The sequence below is a fragment of the Pagrus major genome, chromosome 1, assembly GCF_040436345.1.
Source record: "Pagrus major chromosome 1, Pma_NU_1.0".
Taxonomy (NCBI): domain Eukaryota; kingdom Metazoa; phylum Chordata; class Actinopteri; order Spariformes; family Sparidae; genus Pagrus; species Pagrus major.
In genome coordinates, this window is record NC_133215.1 from 9,093,295 (window position 1) to 9,113,670 (window position 20,376).

The window sequence follows — 20,376 nt, forward strand, 5'->3', positions numbered from 1 at the left end:
TCATAGTATCCACGGCGCTACACCGCTGTCCGGTAGATGGCGGTAATGCACCGATATTCTGGTTTGCAAAAAAGCCGACGAAGAAGAATAAAAACGTCACATCCGGTGATGGTGTGAACCGAGAGCGACGGGCGCCAAAAACAACTTATTTATTTTGTTTAAAAGACAACGAAGGTAAGATAATTATGTCGCTCACACAAGTACACGTCATTGAAATATGTTTTATCCGGTTGACGTTACTTTATTTTCTCGTAAAGAGGACAAGCGCGAACACTTGTTGACAACATAACTCTCTGTTTCCTGCCCTGAAGAGAGCTAGCTAGCTTCTGAGAAGTGAGAAACAAGCAGCGTTGTTTGCTCCGTTTGTCGGAAAGTTACCGCTGCAGAATAACGCAGACGAGATTGATCGTACAGGTTATATGCCCTTTAAAATTTGATTGATATTGAACAAGTCTCCTCCTAAAATCATAACAGTCCAGTTTTACAACACGTGAAGGGTTTGATGATGTGCGACTCACTCGTTCAAAGACTCCTGGTAATTATTGCCTTTCCTTTTCCTTTCTCCTGCTAGACATTTCTGATGTGTACAGCGGTGGACAGTGGAGAAATAATCATCCTCAGTGATGATGATGATGATGAAGACTATGATATATCCTGCAGTGAACCCTCTGTTCTCATCGTGGAGGTGGAGGATGTGAAGAAAAGTGGTAAGTGTTTACTTTACACACCAGCCTGTTTGTGTCTGTAGATATTTTTGAGGTACTTTACTTGAGTGTTTCCATTTTCTGCTACTTTATACTTCCTCTCCACTACATTCATTTGATACATTTAGTCACTTTGCAGATTCAGATTGTTCCTGTATTTAATTTTGACATGTTACCAATCAGATATTGTTGTGAGAGGATGTTGCATCAGAGCCAAAGTAGCACATTTTTATATTTGTTTATTTTGTTGGCAATCTGACCGAAAATCACAGATACCGATAACTGGAAAATCTTGAATATTGGCCCGGTCTACCCCTATTGTCAGTGGTCACCACCTGTTCTTCCTGTATTTCAGACTGTGCTTTAACTCCCAGTGCCCTGGATGAAGACCTGGTTGTTACCTTCTCCCGCCGTGCTGAGGTGCTGCCTCATGCGCGCTATGACTGTCCCATACATCCTTTCACGTGAGTAGATTACCCCACAATAATGATCAGTACTTTGTTTCTCTCAGTAAGAGACAATCACACCGCGTCTCTTCTTCTTCTCAGGGCCACAGACCATGAAACTGGTGCTCCTGTGGCTGGTAACCAGCTCATTTGCGATCAGTGCTTCTGCTATATCTGCGACAAGCTGGCATCAACAGTATGTATTGGCGTTGAAGTCTGTAAACTGTGCACACAGCCACTTTGACTTGTCTTTGGGGAATAATGCACAGCACAAACATTAACACATCAAAACTAAATGTATGCTTAAAAAGGGGTGTAATTCTTCTCTTTTCCAGCATTGCATCAGTTTTGTCTTATTCACTAGACAATGATCAGCTTTCATTTGTAATGTGTGAACTCTCCAAAGTGTGCACCGTCACCACAAGCCACTGTACCACACCGAAACATTTATGAGATGCATTGCTTTCATACATCTTTGAGGTTAAGAGGAGCAATTTCGCTGAATGGCAATAAGCAGCAGTGTTATAACATAGATAGACTGCTAACACCTGATGTTGACACTCAAAGAGGTGTTTACTCACGTTTTCAGTCTAGTATTATCTAATAAAACACTAACAAATCGTTTGTTGCTCTGTAGTACTTACACAGGTGTTTCCCTCCTTCACTGTAAACATTGATTGATTGGTTTTGAATGACACCGGCGCATTTACGAGATGTTGTCAAATGGTGTTGTCCTTTTAAAAGTTAGGAAAATGTAATTAAACATTCTCGCTGAGCTGTTCTGCTCTCTGGTAGCTTTTGCCTTTTGTCACGTCATAGCTGTTAGAATACATGCATTCATGATGCTGTTGGCCTATATAATTCAGAGTGTGTGCTTCTTGCTTCTGTCTCAGCTGTCCATGAAGTTCTGTGAAACTGAAAGTTTCCTGCTTCACTCGGAGGCAGCTACAGAAATTACAGAGAGAGATGTGATAAATGATGTTGGAATATATAGTGTCACTGCTGTCACAGGCTTGTACTCTCACTATGGTGAGTCACCCTGTGGTTTCAAGACATATCTCTGATTTATTTTTATGAAAATCTGAACGTCATAAGCTGCACAAAGGTGATTTTCTTTATAGTTATTTCAGGTCTGTTTGAAATTTATCGGCATATTATTTTGGAACTTGATGACAAATTAAGAAAAAAAGCTCCTGCAACACGTGTTTGAAGCAGCTGTGACAAAATAAACACATTTATTTGTAGTTGCATTAATGTTGTTGTCCTCTGTGTGTGTGTGTGTGTGTGTGTGTGTGTGTTCAGTGTGGAATGTGGTGTTACAGCGGCGTGTGCCACTGCAACAGCCACAAGCGAAGCGACTTCTGGAACAACCACAGAAACTGTGCGCTGCTGGGAGGACTGAAGACTTTCAACCTCACACTGTCTGAAACAGACGCACATCTCAGACTTGCAGGTACTTCCTCTAGCGCATGTAGACATAGATATGAGATTCAGATCTTGAAAACCTCAGTCTGAACCACTTGTTGTGTTATTGTAATTCAATGTCTGTCTGTTCACTGCCATTGTTCACTGTCTTCCTCTTGTCCAGATACAATGCTTCAGAGCTTCAGACAAGAGCTCGCTGCACAGTTCACGTCCTACATGAAGGGAAAGGCGGTGGAGGAATATGGTCTGAGCCTACCAAAAGAGCAAGGCCTCATCTACGAGTGAGTGTAACCTCCTGCAGATAATCTTCTTACACCATTTATTTGACAGAAATCTTTTCTTTATTTATGAACTTTTTTTTTTTAAATCCATGAAGTCATTAAGATTCATCCTCATCCATGAATATTTAAACCAAATGTCCATCCAGTATTTGTTGGATTCACCATATGACCAAACGTATTAAGACTTTTGAACCTCAACTCTGTTTTTGATACCAATCTGTACCAACTTCACATGTCACATTTCAAACACCGTTATTATAAACAAATGAAAAGTTGTTGAATTTTGGCTTCATTTAAATGTTTATTTTGTAGTTATACGCCTGTGTACGAGCTTGTGTCGTCGTTCCTGAACAAAGCAGATAAACAGAACGACAGAGCAGCTGCCATCATGAGACTAGGAGCCGCCGAGGACTTTATTCGACATTTTCCAATCTCAGGGTACACACATACACACACACACACACACACACACAGTAGCATTAAAGGTTATAGATAATTGGTTGTCTTCACATTTAAGAATTTTCTGTGTATTAATTTTCTTAACAGGAATTTCATTAGAAAGTCTCCAATGGCGAATCCTGCTGAGGCCAAAGTGCTGTTACTCAATAGGTACGTACAGACACACACACACACACACACACACACACACACACACACACACACACACACACACACACACACACACAAAACCCCTCTAGTGTCCTGTCTATAATTAATTCATTAAGATATTTATCCTCTTCTTCCATGTGTGTATTTGGGTTTTTCAGGGTAATATCAGCCCTGCAGAGACAGATGGTAATGACTGACTTTACCCCAGAATTCACCCGTAAACTGCAGGATTTTTACAAGAAATTATTTTTCCCAGCTGAGCTGAAGTGCTTGAAGAACAGGTGTGTGTTTTAAATGTGCCTGCAACACAGCGGTTCATTTAAGCTTGTGTATGTGTATTTCTTTATTTTCCCCCCAAGTTACAAATTAAAGCATTTTTGTGTATTATTATAACTTTTTTGTGTTTGTGTTTCAGCCTGTGTGTCCGGCCGTGGGATGACGTCCTGCTGGTGTCTGTGCTGAAGGGTCAGAATGTGTCGGGCGTCCGCAAAGACAAAGGCAAGAAGGACGTCCTGATCGAACAGATTTCTGTAGTTCTACTGAGAACGGAATTACTACAGGAACAGCACAGGTACAAAGTGGATACACACACTCAGATGCATCATAGACACACACAATTTTTCCATTTTCAAATGCTTATAAAACCTGGCTGTGTTGTCTCTGGCTGCAGGTACAGAGAATTGTGCCGCTACCTGCGAGTCGTCCAGACTGATGATTCCCAATTGTGAGTAGTCGATAATAAACATACTCAAATAAGAGTAACTTTCCTCTATCTAAATGATAATATTTTATAATGTTACATTTTTGCTTAGTTAATTCAGTTTTGTTTGTGTCAGTGAATGTTTTTGTTGTAGAATAAAATTGGCAATAGTTCAAAATTTGGGTTTGTGCTGCTAAAGCATATTTTTAAATGACATGGGTACATAAACATATGATGGTTCAGCTCCCTGTTTATAAAAGAGTGCAGCCATAGCCTTTCAAAATAAAATCTCATGAATATATTCATATATTATTCAGACATGACTGGTGACGCCTAGTTTTTGGCATTTGATGTGTTTCTCCAGCAGCCTCCAGCAGCTAAAGGACCTCATCCCTTTCTTCAGGTGCCTGGAGGGAGACTTTACGTCCGCTCTGTTCAGTTTCTTCACCTCAGTGAACGCACCCGCCTCTCGCCTCACGCCCCAGCTCTTCCTCTTTTATCTCTTCATCTTCAAAACGGCAACAGCACCAAAGGTGGTGGTCAGTCAGCCATCACAGCTCTGCTATCCTGAAGCGGCATGGGAGCGAATAAAAGGTCAGACATAGATAGATTATAGATTTTTACTTAAAACGTCTTTTTTAAAAAAAAAAAAAAAAAAAAAGGATTTTCTCAGAAGTCAAATTCTTCTCTCTTTAGGTACTGTGCCGTTGGAGCGTGATGCACTGGTGAAGTTTGGGCTCAGGGTTCAGAGATATTGCTCTGCTGTCTTCACTGATGTGAGTCTACAAACACTAGTCACTGCTCAGTTTCACAACAGATTAAAAGATAAAAACATCAGCTTCAGGAGTGGTTTAATGACTGCAGATGGCTTGGGGGAAGACGCCTGAGAGAAGAGACATGTTGACAATCTGTAGCAGATCTGGAGTCATGCAGTCTGAAACTTTTTTGAAGAACCCTGCTGGTAAAATATCAAGGCAGCAGGAGGAAGACTCAACAAAGTCATCAAAAAAATCCGTACAGTATTTATAACATTAATTTAACAAGATACCTATCCCTAGTCAGTACATTTTCCCTCTTAAATTACATATAGTACCATACAGCTCACAGGGACATCGTATCATAGTATCTTCTGTAGTATTTGTGTACCTTTTTCCAAAACATTACAATTTTTTGACATTTCCAAAATATATGTGAGTGATCTGCATCCAATGTTCAACATTCTGTCCAGTAGGGAAGATTTTTGTTTAAATCAGCCCTCATCAGCCTGTTCTAATGTGTGATTGTACGTCTGATCTCTTTCTGCTTCAGTCTCAGTGTTGGACCAGTTTACTCACAGTCGTCAACACAGCTCGTGGTTCAGCCTCCGCTCTACCAGCGCCGAGCACACAGTTCCTACATGTGCGTATTTCTTATTCATTAACAGCTGATTTTTAAAAATGTATCATTGTTTGTTTTAAGCTGTAGATGTTTTTCATTCTTTTTTGTTCTTCTTAAGGGAGCAAAGGCTGTTGTGAGTTCTGTCCTGCGCGACCAGCACTTGTCAAACACATTGACGATCCCACGAGCCTTTCTGGAGGTACGGCCGCTCTGATCTACGCTTAAACTCTTTGGCGTTATGAGTGGGTAAGGTAAAAACAGTTGATATGTGTGTTTGTGTTTACAGGTGTACCCAGATCAGGCCTTGTTGCTGTTAGTAACGGGGGCTTTAAGTTTGAGAATCCTTAATTCTGCTCTGAGTCCAGCCCTCCCTGTGCTCAATACGTTTAAGGTAATCTCCTCTTCCTCTAATTCCTCGGTCTCTATCCTGTTGGTAGACATGTAGTCCACAGTTTCCACGTTCCTTATCATCTCCTATACTTCCATCTATGGCTGAAATTATATAAATAACATCTCGTGATAATTCTCGAGGAGCCATGAAGCCGAAATGAGGATGTAAAAATTCCAACCAATACCATTTCTGTCCGTCAGGAGAATGCGTGGGCTCTCGAGTGGCTGTGGGAGAGTTTGTCCTCCAGTGCAGAACGTCTCAGCTCCTTCTTCCAGGAGGTCTCACAGGAGATGCAAAACACAACAGGTGAGTGTGTGTGTGTGCATCTGCTCCTCTTAGGAAATGAGTGCACTAAACTGCCATTCTCATTAACTGGGGGTTGAATGATCAAACAAGGTTTTATCAGCAGGACAGCAGAAATGAAATAAGTATTCAGATCTTTTACTTAAGAGTACAAATACAACAATGTAAAAATACTCTGTTACCAGTAAAGGATTCACAATCCTGCTTAATTCAAAGTACAAAAGTGTATTTATATGATCAACAGCATTTTAATGTTGGTAGAGATTGAGATGGTTTAAATACGATGCAAGTAAAACACATTTTTGCATCCGTTGGCGACCTCTAGTGGTAGCACGTAGAAACTGAACAGACTTGCAACCCCACAGGTCTGTAGCACAGTCAGTACCACTGCTCTATAATGGCCACAGTGTGCTTTCAAGTCTTCATCAGATCATCCAAAAGTGTTTTAGACCCCCTGTATGACGGCAGAATTTGGGTCTGAGTCTGACATTTGATCATTTTGATACTACTTGATACCACTACTTGTGTTTTGTACTTCCAACAAATCCAACACAATGATGCGTGTTCTTTCCAGCTGACTCACTCTCTCTGTTAATCTTGTCTTCATGCCATGAATTTAAGTAAACGAGGTCATAGTTTCGAACCAGGACCTGAAGTGTTTTGTTCATGAAAAATAAGGTGGCTCGGGATACGCGCACTGCTCTATGCCAGTATTTATGTCAATGTGTCAGATACATTATACAGTAAGTGAAGACGGACGACAGGTCTTCACTTCCTCTGTGCAAAAAACGAATCCTAAAATATCCCGAATATTAGCGCTGCCATCTTGGAGCAAGAGTTTGCGCAGCACTGATCAAACAGCGGAGCCAACATATCCAACTCGGCACTTACTTACAAATTTGGATGCCTCACAACAGCCCCTTGTTCAATGTAATTTAACCCAATTATTGTCACGATGACATTGATCCTTTGTTAAAAGTAAAAGTCTTTATTTATTACAAAGCATGAGGTTGTTATTATCATAGTCGTCATCTTTTCCCATCTGCCATTATTGAAACCAACACGATGTTCTCTGCAGTCATCACCCCTTTGCTCTTGGTGCTCATAAAGCACAAGATGAAGAATACAAAGATGCACTCTACAGAGCCAGTAAGGGTAAAAAAAAACCTCTTGACTGTATCTGTGAATGAGGATGAAACAGTTCTTGAGTACAGAAACCGTCTGCTTCGAGGTTCAACACAGCCACAAAACATTGTATTTCTTTGTTTCTCTGTCAGATGGGGATAATTTGTTACCCTTTCTTCGCGCCCTTGCACCCACTCAGTCTTCTTCAACAGAGAGCGGGGACCAGTGAGTCATATTTAATTTATCTGCTGCAACAAAAGCACCACAACCCTTTGAGCTAGAAAAACCGCTCAGATCAGAGTTTCTCTGTTCCTTTTTATACTGGATTGTAGAAGTTAGTCGAAGGCTGTGGGTCTGATCTGTTGCCTTGTTTTCCATGACCTGTCCTGATGTGGCGGTGATCAGCACCTACTGTAAGTTGCTCTGTCACATGTGGTGATCCTTCAGCGCATCTTCATTTATGTGTTAATTTAACATTCTGTCTTTTCCCTCCTGTAGGCAGCCCAGTGCCTGTTAAACTCTTCTCCTCCCAAGTGTTGCAGAGTCAGCTGTAAGTCCCACAACTCTCATCCACTGAACCTTCCTCCAAGTCTTTTCTTTGGTATCAAGATCCACGTTGAAAGTAAAAATGTTGTCTTTTTTCTTTTTTAACGATGAGTAATTTATCTATAATAATCTATATTATTTATCAGGCCAACTGTAAATGAGGGAACCCTGTGGAGGTCTCTCTTTGTATTTGTCACTGAAACGCATCATTTCACAATTGTTGGTGAATGTGTCTTCAAAGTTTTTTCTCCTCCCTCAGGGCTGATTCTCTCTCACATTAATGGCTCCATTTGCACAAAAAACAATCGGACTGTAAGTCTCACTTCTCAGATGTGCAATAAATTCAACATTTGATGTGAAGCCTCCTTTTAAACTAGTGTTGGATTACATGTATTTTGTCGTTGGTTGTTGTAGATGGGCCTGATTCCACACTGATGTCTCTGGCAAAGACCGAGGTCGCAGCACTCTCCTCCAGACGGGCCGAGCTGGATAAGCGACGGGTCGACGTGCGACAGACGCAGTTTTTGACGAGACTTTGAACACATCCTGATTGTTATTAATTTAACAACATTATCAAGACACTTTATGTTGCTTCATTCTTTAATGACTTTTTCAGTGTTTTTTTTCAGCGCGCTGACAGTCTAGAACTGATTTTGGGTTTTTGGGGATTTCAGAGTGGTTTTTACGTTAATTACTGTCAGGAGATACTTTTGGATATCGACTTTTATAAATGATCATAAGAGGCAATTATTTGTTGGTAAATAAACGGAAAAATTTACTTTTTATTAATAGAAAAGGAAAATAAAGCGTTGGTTGCTCTGGACTGCTTCATTGTTTAATTTATAATCCCAATGTAAAATACATCACTTTATTTTCTAAATACACACACACACACTAAAATCGGCTCATATTTGCATCAATACAGTAACAAATATAAAAGTACAGTGTAAAACAAGGCCGTTTCTCTGTCATTAACTCAGCTGCCATTTAAATCATGTTTTTAAACCTGTGTTGTCCAGAACAAATCACATGGAGTAATAATGTTGACTGCTCGCTAAAGCCTCTGTGCAGTTTTAACTTTTTAAACTAGAATTTATGTGCTATTTTTAAAAAAAACACAAGTACGACGTAATGCACCATGCATTTTAAGTCCAGATTTATAAGGTGAGATAATGGATCCTTTTTCAGACTAATGTCGAGTAAAAATTTTGGGTGTAAAATGTGAATTTGTCATTTTAAACTTTGTTTTTTGTACAGATTAAACAGAGGAGGCATAATGTGTTGTGTCAGAGAGCTTTAGACACGCTGGTCTTGGACAGACCCAGACTCCCCCTGAACTAAATTACATTGCTGCTGGCTTCTTTTCTCGATATAAGTGTGCAACTAGTAAAAAATCTTCTCATCTCACTGTCGCCAAGACAAATTTCCCAAAGTTTTTAAACTTTTCAGGCATATCAGTAAAATCTTAACTGACGCACAGCGACACGTCCAGCTGGTTTTAGGTTTGTTTAGTAAAGCAGGCAAGTGAGGCTAAAATTAAGACCCTCTATAGTTTCATGTCAGTCACATTAAAGGATAAGTTCACCCAAAAATAAAAATTCAGTCATTATCTACTCCCCATGCAGATGGAAAGTCAGGTAAACCATAGCACTTATGTACTTAAGGTATCCTTGATAAATAGCAGCTACCATGCTCCGATGAGGGCTTGAAAATTGTTTCTATTTTTTCTTTTCTACTTTATCGACAGTGATATGTTGTGGTTTCTTTCTTGTGACAAAATGTACTTATTGTAAGTCGCTTTGGACAAAAGCGTTTGCTAAATGTGAATGTGAAGTTTTGTAGCCCAGAAAACGTTGCAGCATTTTCCAAAACAACTGAAGTAGATGGAGACTTGTTTTAAAACATTAAACAACAGAACAAAAAGTCCAGCTCATGCACCCACTTCAGATGGGATGTGTGCTAACTCTATTAGCTAAGCACCTCCAGTGAAAAGGAGCTGTATGGATCCATTTTATGTTAAGACAAATCTTCATCTACTTCAGTTGTTTGGGAGATTGCGATGCCTTTTTGCTGTGAAGCTCCAGCACCAGAGTTTCCATCGTCATTGGGTGAGTAGACAATGACCGACTTTCATTGGCCGACGTGTCAGAAACACTTGGTGATCATTTAAAAACGACAGCCATGCTGGTTAATAGTTAAATGACAGAGCAACAGACCTGACGGACTAGATACATTCGAGGGTGTTAGTAAATAATTGGACCACCGAGATCCACACACAAGCAACAATACCACGCTGGTGTAACAGTAATCTCAGATCTGTTGTTTTTAAATGATACAGTCTTCATATGTGGCTCAATTATGGATTCAGTGATCAACCTTCATTTTAAAAACATACTTCATAAAATAGTCCAGTGCTTCAGCTGTAGAGGCCTCCAGCATGTCAAAGTCTTTGGTGCTTGCGAGGCACTAGTGCATCTGCGTTCAGTAATCCAGAGGTTCGTGTCTGACTCAGCATCATGGAGTAAAAATCATGCATACAAACTAAAATTTAACACTGCAGATAAAAACAAATAAGCTTGATTCTTGTGTTTTAGCATGTTCACGGTGGCAAATGACACAACTCTGTCTCAGTCATTATCACAGAGAAATCAGTGCTTTTAGTTGAAGATATTTGAATAGATTATCTTTACACCTTATTATGCTGCATATGTATTTCTGTGCAGGTGACTTGAGCTGTAAGAAAACCTTAAAACCGGCGGTCCACGTCCTGCATGGCGCTGTTTGATGAGGTCAGACAGGAAATGCATCACTCTCAAATCGCTCACACTGCTGCAGATACCCCGTTTGAACAGGAAGTCCTCTTTCTCTGAACCGTCCTTCCCTCCAGCAGTTGTTGGACGTTGTAAAGCGGGATGAAACGCGTACAGCAGAGCCTGGTTGGCCAGAGCAGTCAGGCAGCTCTCCAGGTGCAGCAGGTAGGTGAGGCCTCGGCTGATGCCGGTGTTAGGGTCGGCCAGCCTGCTGACGAGAGAGCCGGAGTATGACGGGCAGTGCAGCGTCCTCTGGTCCAGGTCCAACAGGGCCAGATAACGACTGTAGCGAGTCAGAGAGTGAAGGATGCTGGCAGACGAGCCGGAGGGTGATCTGGGAAGAAGAGGAGAAAGAGAGAATGGAAGCAAAGGGGAAGTTTTGTGCTTCCTGAGGGCTGTGCACGATCAGGTCTTAGAATAATACTTTTAAAGCTGCAATTACATTCATTTGATACTTTAATTAAGAACTATGACATTCTTTAATAAATCTAATTTCTAGATGGCATGAAACGCTACACAACATTTTCCCTTCTCCCACAAAACTGCCCTCTAGAGGACTGTCGAGGTCTTTCGTCCAACCGATTAATTGACCGATCGTTGCAGCTCTACCTGTGCGACTGATTCTCCTCCTTGCTCATGCAGTTTTCCTAATTTGGTAAACAGTTTGTTATTATTTTCTTAAACCCTAACTATTAGGACATTAAGGCAACCCAACAAAGACTCAAAAAAAGGACTAAATATTACCAGCTTGAATAAACTATTATTTACTGCTCGGCTATGAAGTATTTCTGACAGACAAATATAAGCAAGCACACAACACAAAAGCTGTCAGAGCATCTCAACATTAAAAAAATGGTAATTTTGTAATGAGATTAATAGGACATGAAACTAAATATATATACAAAGATAGGTGATGAGCCGTCTTATGGAGTACCTGTGTATTCCTATCAGTCTCCAGGTGAGCAGGTCGGTCAGTTGAAGCGGTGTCGTCAAACACATCATCACAGCATTTCCCTCAGGACCAGGAGCAGGCAGGAAGAGACTCAGAGCATCCACCAGTTTCCTCACAAAACCCTCATCTCCTCCGATGACGACCAGTGGCCGGCCGCTCAGGAGGCAAAACACGGCATGCTGGGAGAACGAGTTCTGTTTGAGGAACCTGAGGGCTCTGAGTCCTGCCTTCCTCCTCCTCTTCCTGTCTGAGCGGATGTTGCTGTGGATATTTCGGGTGGGAGTGGGCGGGTCCGAGGAGCCGGTGAAGCTGTTGCAGTCAGACGCCTCGTCGATGCTCAGCAGCCTGAGAGGAGCGCTAGGGGGACACCACTGTTCAACCTCCGCCAGGGTGACAGTCGGGGCGAAGTTCACATGAAGGTCAGGCACCGTCTGCACCGTCTGGTGGACTTCAGGCCACTGAGGCGTCGAGTCCACAGCTTCTTCAGCTAAAAACAATGATGACATTTATTACATATTAAAAGATATCTCTGGTTTATAACGGGTAACATTTCCATAGTCTTGTCCCTCATTTCTATCAATAAAAATAACATTGTACTGACTGAATTATTACAAGACTCTCATTCAGTGTGTGGCAACACCAATGTGGCAAGAAACATGAGCAGTCAGAGGATCAGACAGGTTTTAAAGAGAGTTATCTGGAAGTGAAAACTAAGGAAGTGCTAAAATCACACAAGCTGTCTTTTGTTAACATTCGTCACACTATGCAGACTGACTTCCTGGTTCAACTTTGACATACCAAACGTCTCCTGAGCACTGAGGGAAGAATCTTATTATTTTCAGTGCACTTACCTTTACATCCAAATGAAGCGACTTGGACAATTAGGTTGTAAATAAATCAGATTATCTGCTTGTGTTTCTTGTCCCGTCGGACTTTGCTGTAGCTATGATGTTGTGTTCCCAGATCTCAGCGATTGATTTGGTGAGTATTTTAACTGCTATAACAAATGGAAATAATGGCTGAAACTACCAAAACCGGACACCCCACAACTGCTTGTTTTTAGGGGAGGATTCATCTCCTTTCAAAACTCCTACATCTCAAGAAACAGCCGGTGTGGTTTACAAATCAAGTCTCTGAAAAGCAGATTTCTTTCAGCTTTTTAAAAATGATTTCATCATTTCTTTTATCATTTCTGGAGCTTCACAGCAAAACAGCCTAACCAACTGAAGTAGATGGGGACTTAAACAATTAAACAATTTAAACATAAAAAGGTGAACTGTTCCTTTAAGGAAAATAACACTTGCAAAAATGCCACTTCAAAAATACGTTTTTTTTTAAACTGTGAATTTACGGTGTTTCTTTTGCTTGTAATAAGTGACCAAATTGACCAATGAAAAAGTGAAAAACGTCTAAAAACAAGTCACCAAAATGTTACTTTCTCGAGGATTGTCTCTTACGCTAAATGTAATGAGATATTTTGACGAAATATACTTGTAGAGCTTTTGATCATTTCTCAAGCTGCACTGTTTTTCCACTTTGGAAACCAGTAACAACCTCAGTTCTGCTCACTTACTGGCTGCTGTTAGCTGCCACTAGAGTTTGACTCCTTGATCACTACTCTGAGTTGCAGTCTGAAATATCAGCTCTCTTGCTCGTCCTCAGGCCTCCCTGCACTCTGCTATTTGCCAGAGGCTATGGACTGTAAAGGTTGGGTGATGATAGATGTGTAACAAATGAAAAAGAGTTCTTTCAACCTTGACTTCTTTCACCTTACACAGCGAGAAAAATCACAGTGTGAACCGGATATGAATGCTGGACTGTTGGTTTCGGAAGGTTAAAGAAATGGTCGGGACAAAACCCCCTAATCCAACGTCGAAAAAGGTGTGTGCATGTGTGTTTCTGAAGCATACTGGCAACTTGCGACGCTACATTTAAAAAAATGCAGATTTTCTCTCTCCACTCGTTTTGCACATTTAAAAATTGATTGTTGACAGTGGTCTCCCTCCAAACAGGAGCAGAATGACCTCAATGCATGGATGGAAATGTTTACTTCAGTGTCTACATAGTCTTAAAATTGTGTTTAAAAGACAAATGTTGTAACAAATGTATTACCTTGCAGTAGTCTGGACGTCTTCTCAGGTTGGTCTTCATGGACTTGACTGCTGCTCAGACCCTCACTGACCTGCTCCTCTTTGATTGTAATCTCACTACTGACAGTTATTTGCTTTAAGGTCTCATATCTGTCAACGAGACTGTCATCCTCCTGAACAGGTCGTTCATTCGAAGCTGTTGTATTCAAAGTCTTCTCCTCCTTGAGGACATCGCCACATTTATAGTCCGTCAGTACCTCTTCTTCATTTCCAAAGCCGTTACTTAGAGATTGGTACTCCGCCTCTTCCTCTTCGATGGCGGTGAGGTCGTCAGGAATGATGGACTCGGTGGTGCTCAGTACCTCGATGCTGTCCTCACTGTTGGCTCGTTTGGCGTACGCTCGCACACGCCGGCTGCCTACATCTACTGCTGCTCGCCTGTAAGAGGTGTCCATCATCCCATCTGGTGTTTCTGTTGAGGAGAGTGAATTGTCAGCTGCTAAAAGAAGGATATTTGAGGGTTTATACTGACATATGACTGCAGCTCAAATAATATGTGGATTATTTTTTCAATTAATCATTCATTCATTCATTCATTATCCGTAACCGCTCATTTGTGTACAGTGTCACAAATATATTAAATTCAAATAATCAACTGATTGTTTCGTACCTCTGCTGTCTGTGTCGACGTGCTGCGTCCGATAAGACTTCTCGGTCCCAAGCACTTCAATGCTGTCGCCACTGCTCACACTTCCTGTCATCTCCGTGACAACACTGTTGTCAGGGGTCACTGTCCTAGCTTCACCTGCCTCCAGTTTGATCGGGATCTCCTCCACACAGGAGCAGAACGACTCCAGGCTCATCGGTTCTGATTGAAACGCCTCGACGCTGCTCTTCGTCCCTGTCGTCCTCCGCAGCTCCACCTCAGCGCCGTCTCCCTCCTCCTCATCACCGTCCTCTGGGCTCCACAGCTCAAACAGAAAGTTGATGGGGGTGAGTCTCTTGGACAAGGAATGTGTGACACGAGCAGTTCGCAGTATGCTCCTGTCGCCACGTAAGCGGCGCTCTGTGTCAGCGAGCTGCTCCTTCATCAGTGACAGGAAGTAGGCGTTGCAAAGCTCCTGTAGAGGCTTCAGACGATGCTCAGACCTGCAGGTGGAGGTGGAGGTGGAGAGGGAGGGGCAGGGCTCAAGAGGAGGCAGTAACGCAATCGGATCCGTGAGGGAGTCAGCTGGGTCGTAGGGCAGGAAGTCAGGCTGTTTCAGCTTCCTGTTTGGGTAGGAAGTGACCTGGCGGAGGAGGTCTCTATGATTTGAGATTGAACGCTCCACGGCTTCAAGCTCATCTGCTTTTTCTCCCGACTCTGTGAGGCCATTAACCATCCTCGGATGATCTGTCTCCTGTTGCAGAGTCAACCGTGTGTACCTGAAACATTCAGAGAGAGATGCATGCGTATTTAGTCAGCAGACTGTAAGAGTAACCGACAGGCTGAAAAGCAGCATTTCACTGCTCTGTCTGGTTCAAAGTTTAAAAATTCACTCTACTGCATCTATAACCACCCAACAGTGATATCACCAAGTTTAGGGAGTACACCTGTATGTCACGGCGGCAATACGAGAAGTTAAACCACTGGAGGTCAGGCAAGGGGTCTTAAGTTACTCTGTAAGCATGTTTTATACTTTCCAGAGTCCAACTTAGATTTTGTCACCTCAGTCTACAAGGGTTCACACAGACGTCCAAACACAGACGTTTGATATTAATTGATCTTTAAGGTAGCTTTTCAGGTAGCTACTAAAAAGTAAACAAATGTTTTTCTCTGTTTCATGTCAATGTAGATTGAATATCTTTCGATTCTAGACTGTTGTTCAGACAAAACAAGCAATTTGAAGATCTCGCCTCGTGTTCAGGAAAAAACCATGACTGGCATTTTTAATTCCTTTGTGAAACTTTCTCCCCCAAACAATCAATTAATCTGAAAAAAAATCATTACTAAAATTATCAACGGCTGCAATCATAAAATGTTGCTGCATGCTTCTCACTTCTTGGCTGAGCTGGAGAAAAGAACAACCAATACTTTCCTCATCTGTGTGGCTTCAATGGTCTGTGCAACATAAATTTCATCAGCAACTCATATCTGCAAGGGTTCAACCGAAAAGTATGACTACGTGGACTGTATGCACTCCACATGTGCAAACACTGTAGTATGTACACGTCAGGGCTAACCTTACACACCACACCTTCAACAACCAACGTGTTTTCACTTAATGTGACTGATAACACTTCACTGACTTTACTGACATAACTGTCGCTTCCCTGCAGCTTCACATTTATCATTTGGTACACTCAGTTTGATGACCTCAAATATTCCCAGTTTACTTCAGGTGTTTCCACTTAACCTGGCTAATGAGACATCTGCTAAATCTACAGACACATTATAATCGTGTAATCATCTTGTAGTGTGATAATGTATGAAATATTGTGATGAAGCAAGCTAGAATAACAATTACTACATTTCAAAACAGTGTTTCTATCGCCCACTCGAGGTCAAACATCTCTGCCTCCTGAAGAGGTGCAAAATGCTGACAAGTGAGTCTGTACACACCAACACAGTCCTATGAAGAAGTCTAATCAGTCCTGAAATCACCTGTGTGGGTGGACAATTACCGTCCATTGCCCTTGATATGTAGTAAAAACCCAACCAATACTGGAATTTTGAGGTCAGTATCAGAGCTGGTTAAAAAAAGATAATTAATAATGATATATAGGCTATTTACAAACATTTTTATGAAAATCCCAAAGATCTCTATGAGATTTCTGTGCTTAAATTTCTTGTTACTTATCAGTTGATGTGTCCTGCAAAATGGATATAATCATACTCAGTTAATATCAACCAAACAGCCAGTGGTGGATGCTAATGTATCAGTAAGTCAGTAGGTACATGCACGACCCTGATTCGAAAAAAGTTGGGACATTGTGTAGAACGTAAACAAAAAGGATGCAAAGATTTGCAAATCTTTTTTTTAACCTGTGTTCAATTGAATACAGTACAAAGATACAATCATGTTCAAGCTGCTAAACTTTATTGTATTTTGTAAAAGTAAACTCACTATAAATTTCATGCCTGCTGTACACAAAGTGAGAAGAACCACAGCAACCCAACTTTTTTGGAATCAAAGTTTTACGTTGTGATTTCATGAGAGCATATTCTGATCTTACTCGAGCTCTTGTAACTTCCTCTGCAGCTCCATAGAAAACGCTTGTCTGTTTCCCGTCTTGAGACTGTCAGCAGCCTGAGAGAAGCACGTCGACAGTTCACAGAAGTTCTCCATCAGCTTCGCCTGGTCTGAGCACACGTACGCCACGCAGAAAGGACGCACCATCCCCCGAGCCTCCAGGTCATACAGGGTCATGTGGTGAACGTATGCAAACGCGTCCTCTGCTGAGTCTCCGAGAATCACTCTGGAGTCCTCGCTGAAGTTGAGGCGGGGGCCGGGGGACGGAGGAGGGACGGGCCCGGGGCCGGACGCCTGGTAGTCCACAGACATGATGCGAACGGAGAAGTGGTTGAGGTCGAATGATCCGATGACTCTGGGGTCGTCTGGTATCGTCAGCACAGGCTTAGGTCCAACCTGGAGACATTATTACATTATTTAAATCTATAGTACATCAGAAAATATTGAAAAATCCCTTTTACGGTGTCAATCAAGAGGTCTGATGTCGGTCTGAAACAATTAGTCGTTTCACACAAAAGTAATCACCAAGTGTTTTGATAACTGACTCACTCCATCTTGTTAAGACTATACTCTTATGTGTGTTCTCAGATCTCTCTTACAAAACAGATAGTTAATCTCATTAATCATCTCACTTCCTGAATAAAAGTTTAGCTCACTCACTATCAGTTTCAACACCTTAACCACGAAAAAACACTGAGCTGCAACATTCATTTTTTGAGGAAATGCAGCTACACAACCACACGCATGTATCTTTAAAAGAAAAACAAAAGTATAAGACATATGGAAATGAAATAAATATAACATAATTATATGTTTTGAACTTGTTTAAAAATAATAAAACCTGAGGTAATTCATGTATGTGAATTTTGTTTGGCCAAAATAGTCTAACAAGCTTGTCCAAAATCTCAATAGGGTTGAGATCTTGTGACCGTGTAGGCCATGACACATGTTGTACATCTGTTTCATACTCATGAGGGACTCTGTTTGTCCTGTGGGTGGAGGAGACCACTCCCATGAAGACTGAAATGTTTCATCATAGGATAAAGGTGATAACTCAGAATGTCTTTATATTAATTTGCAGTAGGGGCACCGATACGGCTTTTTCAGGGCTGATACTGATAACAATTATTAGAAATCAAGGAGACTGAAAACTGATATTTTGGACGGATTCATTTGCAGTAAAAATTAAAAAGCTTTGTGTCAAAATTTCTAACAACCAGTGATGAAATAAACCTCAGTACAATTTACTCAAATACTGTTTTTAAGTACAATTTTTTTTCAGATATTGTTGTGGGCGGAGCATTGTGTGAGAGTACTTGACGTTATTGAATTTCTTGTTCTTAGATGTAGAATAATGATAATTGTTAATATATATGACCTTATTCACTTTCATACTTTGCACAGAAACATGAGGTTGAAGTGAGCTCTTTTTTACCAACATTAACACACATAAAACACATTAATGTACGCTGGGCTCAGGTATTGCACGGCCTATAGCCTTCTTATTCTCACAATGTTCACTCTCTCTACTGAACTGTATTTGTATATCAGCGTAGCTTTAATGTGTTGTTTTGTTTCCTGTTTCCTCTAATGCTTTTGTGATCTTTATCTGCAGTAACACCAGTTATTTTTTGCATTTTTACTTTAAAGTTTTGTCTTTTAAATGCAATTTTAAAATGCTGTTAATGTCTTAGTTTGAATTCATTTCTAATGCTCTGTAAAGCACTTTGGATTACTTTGTGGTTGAATGGTACTATTATAATAAACTTCTTCCCCCAGGGGATCAGATCAGGTCTATACTTCACATCATAAAACTATAAAGCTGTGAGGGTTGATACCCATAATGATTCAAATACATCATTACAGGTGGACTTTATTATCCAAAGTAAAAGCACACACCTGCTCTGAGAATTCAGCCACCAGTATGAAGTCCCTGTGAAACTGGGCGGAGGAGGTCCAGGGGTGAGACGTGGGTAAGAGGGGGACAGAAAACTCTTCAGGTACAGCCTCCTGCTCCTCCTCTCCTTCCCCAAAGCCCTCGGTGCCGGTGAAGGCCAGCAGGTCCGGTGACCCGATCATCTCCACACAGTGATTGTGGGGGTCAACCCATAGAAGCTGTATCCGCTTTGATCTACTCTGCGCCGGACTGACCGAACATGACGCCCCGGTGCCCGCCCGGCCTTCAGTCCGTGAGTCAGCGGTTCAGACCAACAACTTACCGGAGAGTTTAAAACTTGTTGCGCAGTTGTCTACACTCACTGAAGTGACGGACACCGAAGCTGTGCCAAAGTAAAACGTCAAAACTGTCTTATCTCCGTCCTTTCAGCGGCGACGGTCACGTAAACAAGCGGCGCCTCGGAGCAGCGGTCACCGGCGGAGAGTCAGCGGAGAAGCGAAAGTTCCCTGCGGGCTGCGAGTCACACGGCTCAGCTCGCGTCTGTCCCGGGACCAGTGTTCCTCTTTTTCCCGTAGTTAGTGAGCCGACTTTCAGTCTAAAAACTTGTGCCTCGGTGTCGTGTGTTTTGCCGGCAAGCTGACCCCTCTACGCCCATATTTAGCCATGTGACGGGCGCCGGCTGGGGACGCGCCGATGCCGCTCGCGGCTGTTGCGAAAGCGGCAGCTGATGGAAAAGCAGGCTGGAGGTCCGCACTTCCGCTCAGAAGTTTCAAAGTAAAATAGATTTTGTTGAACTTCCGGTTAGAAACACTAGCTTTACTACAAGGGCTTGTAAATGTTTTGAACTTGTTTAAAAATAATAAAACCTGAGGTAATTCATGTATGGGAATTTTGTTTGTCCAAAATCTTAATAGGGTTGAGATCTGGTGACCGTGAAGGCCAATATCACATGTTTTACATCCTTTTCATACTCATTAGGGACTCTGTTTGTCCTGTGGGTGGAGGAGACCACTCCGTACAATTTACTCAAGTTCATTAACTTTACTACAAGGGCTTGTTTCAGAGTCAGCTTTATGTGTACACAAACAAGGAGTTTGACTTAATTTTGCTCTCAGTGTACAGGGAATAGTATAATAAACATTACATCTAAAAGAAAAATTAATAATTGAAAAATTTAGACTAATATGTGCAAGATGCACAGTGCAAGGAGGATATCCCAACTGCAATTTATGTAGTCAACCAGTTACAGTAAACTTAAATATGAGAGTGTAAGCTTGAACACTATGGGTATGAATGCACTGACAGATGTAAAGTGGAGAGATCTTTGTTTGATTGATGTAATGTGTCTTGTTTTTGTTTTTAATCCTATTTTCCTGAGACCAGAGACAATATTCCTGCTCCGGCTGGACAATGAAGTTATTCAAATTCAAATTCAAATTCAAAGGGGCTTTATTGGCATGAAAGTTTCAACAATTTTGCCAAAGCAT

General features: G+C 41.5%; 2 protein-coding genes across 6 annotated transcripts; one reads left to right on the forward strand and one right to left on the reverse strand.

Annotated features, from left to right (window-relative positions):
- The first annotated feature begins 95 nt into the window (after positions 1-95).
- Positions 96-8,730, forward strand: LOC140998280 (uncharacterized). 5 transcript variants are annotated; one of them, XM_073468539.1, is made up of 20 exons: positions 96-174; positions 572-707; positions 1,030-1,168; positions 1,253-1,346; positions 2,453-2,603; positions 2,739-2,856; positions 3,169-3,294; positions 3,403-3,465; positions 3,624-3,746; positions 3,881-4,036; positions 4,136-4,189; positions 4,530-4,759; positions 4,862-4,941; positions 5,474-5,563; positions 5,661-5,741; positions 5,829-5,933; positions 6,134-6,239; positions 7,860-7,911; positions 8,167-8,219; positions 8,322-8,730. In XM_073468539.1, the coding sequence occupies exons 2-19, from the start codon at positions 581-583 to the stop codon at positions 8,186-8,188; spliced, it is 1,917 nt and encodes a 638-aa protein (XP_073324640.1). In that variant the 5' UTR covers positions 96-174; positions 572-580; the 3' UTR covers positions 8,189-8,219; positions 8,322-8,730. The 5 variants fall into 5 exon arrangements, with proteins under 5 accessions (XP_073324640.1, XP_073324615.1, XP_073324632.1 ...); XM_073468514.1 differs by lacking the exon at positions 8,322-8,730 and adding an exon at positions 7,514-7,586; XM_073468531.1 differs by lacking the exon at positions 8,322-8,730 and adding an exon at positions 7,514-7,586 and having other exon boundaries at positions 4,533-4,759.
- Positions 8,716-19,607, reverse strand: smcr8b (Smith-Magenis syndrome chromosome region, candidate 8b). The gene is made up of 6 exons (XM_073468501.1): positions 18,892-19,607; positions 16,976-17,388; positions 14,430-15,184; positions 13,782-14,231; positions 11,652-12,156; positions 8,716-11,051 (listed from the first exon to the last, which is right to left on the reverse strand). The coding sequence occupies exons 1-6, from the start codon at positions 19,069-19,071 to the stop codon at positions 10,604-10,606; spliced, it is 2,751 nt and encodes a 916-aa protein (XP_073324602.1). The 5' UTR covers positions 19,072-19,607; the 3' UTR covers positions 8,716-10,603.
- Positions 19,608-20,376: the final 769 nt, after the last annotated feature.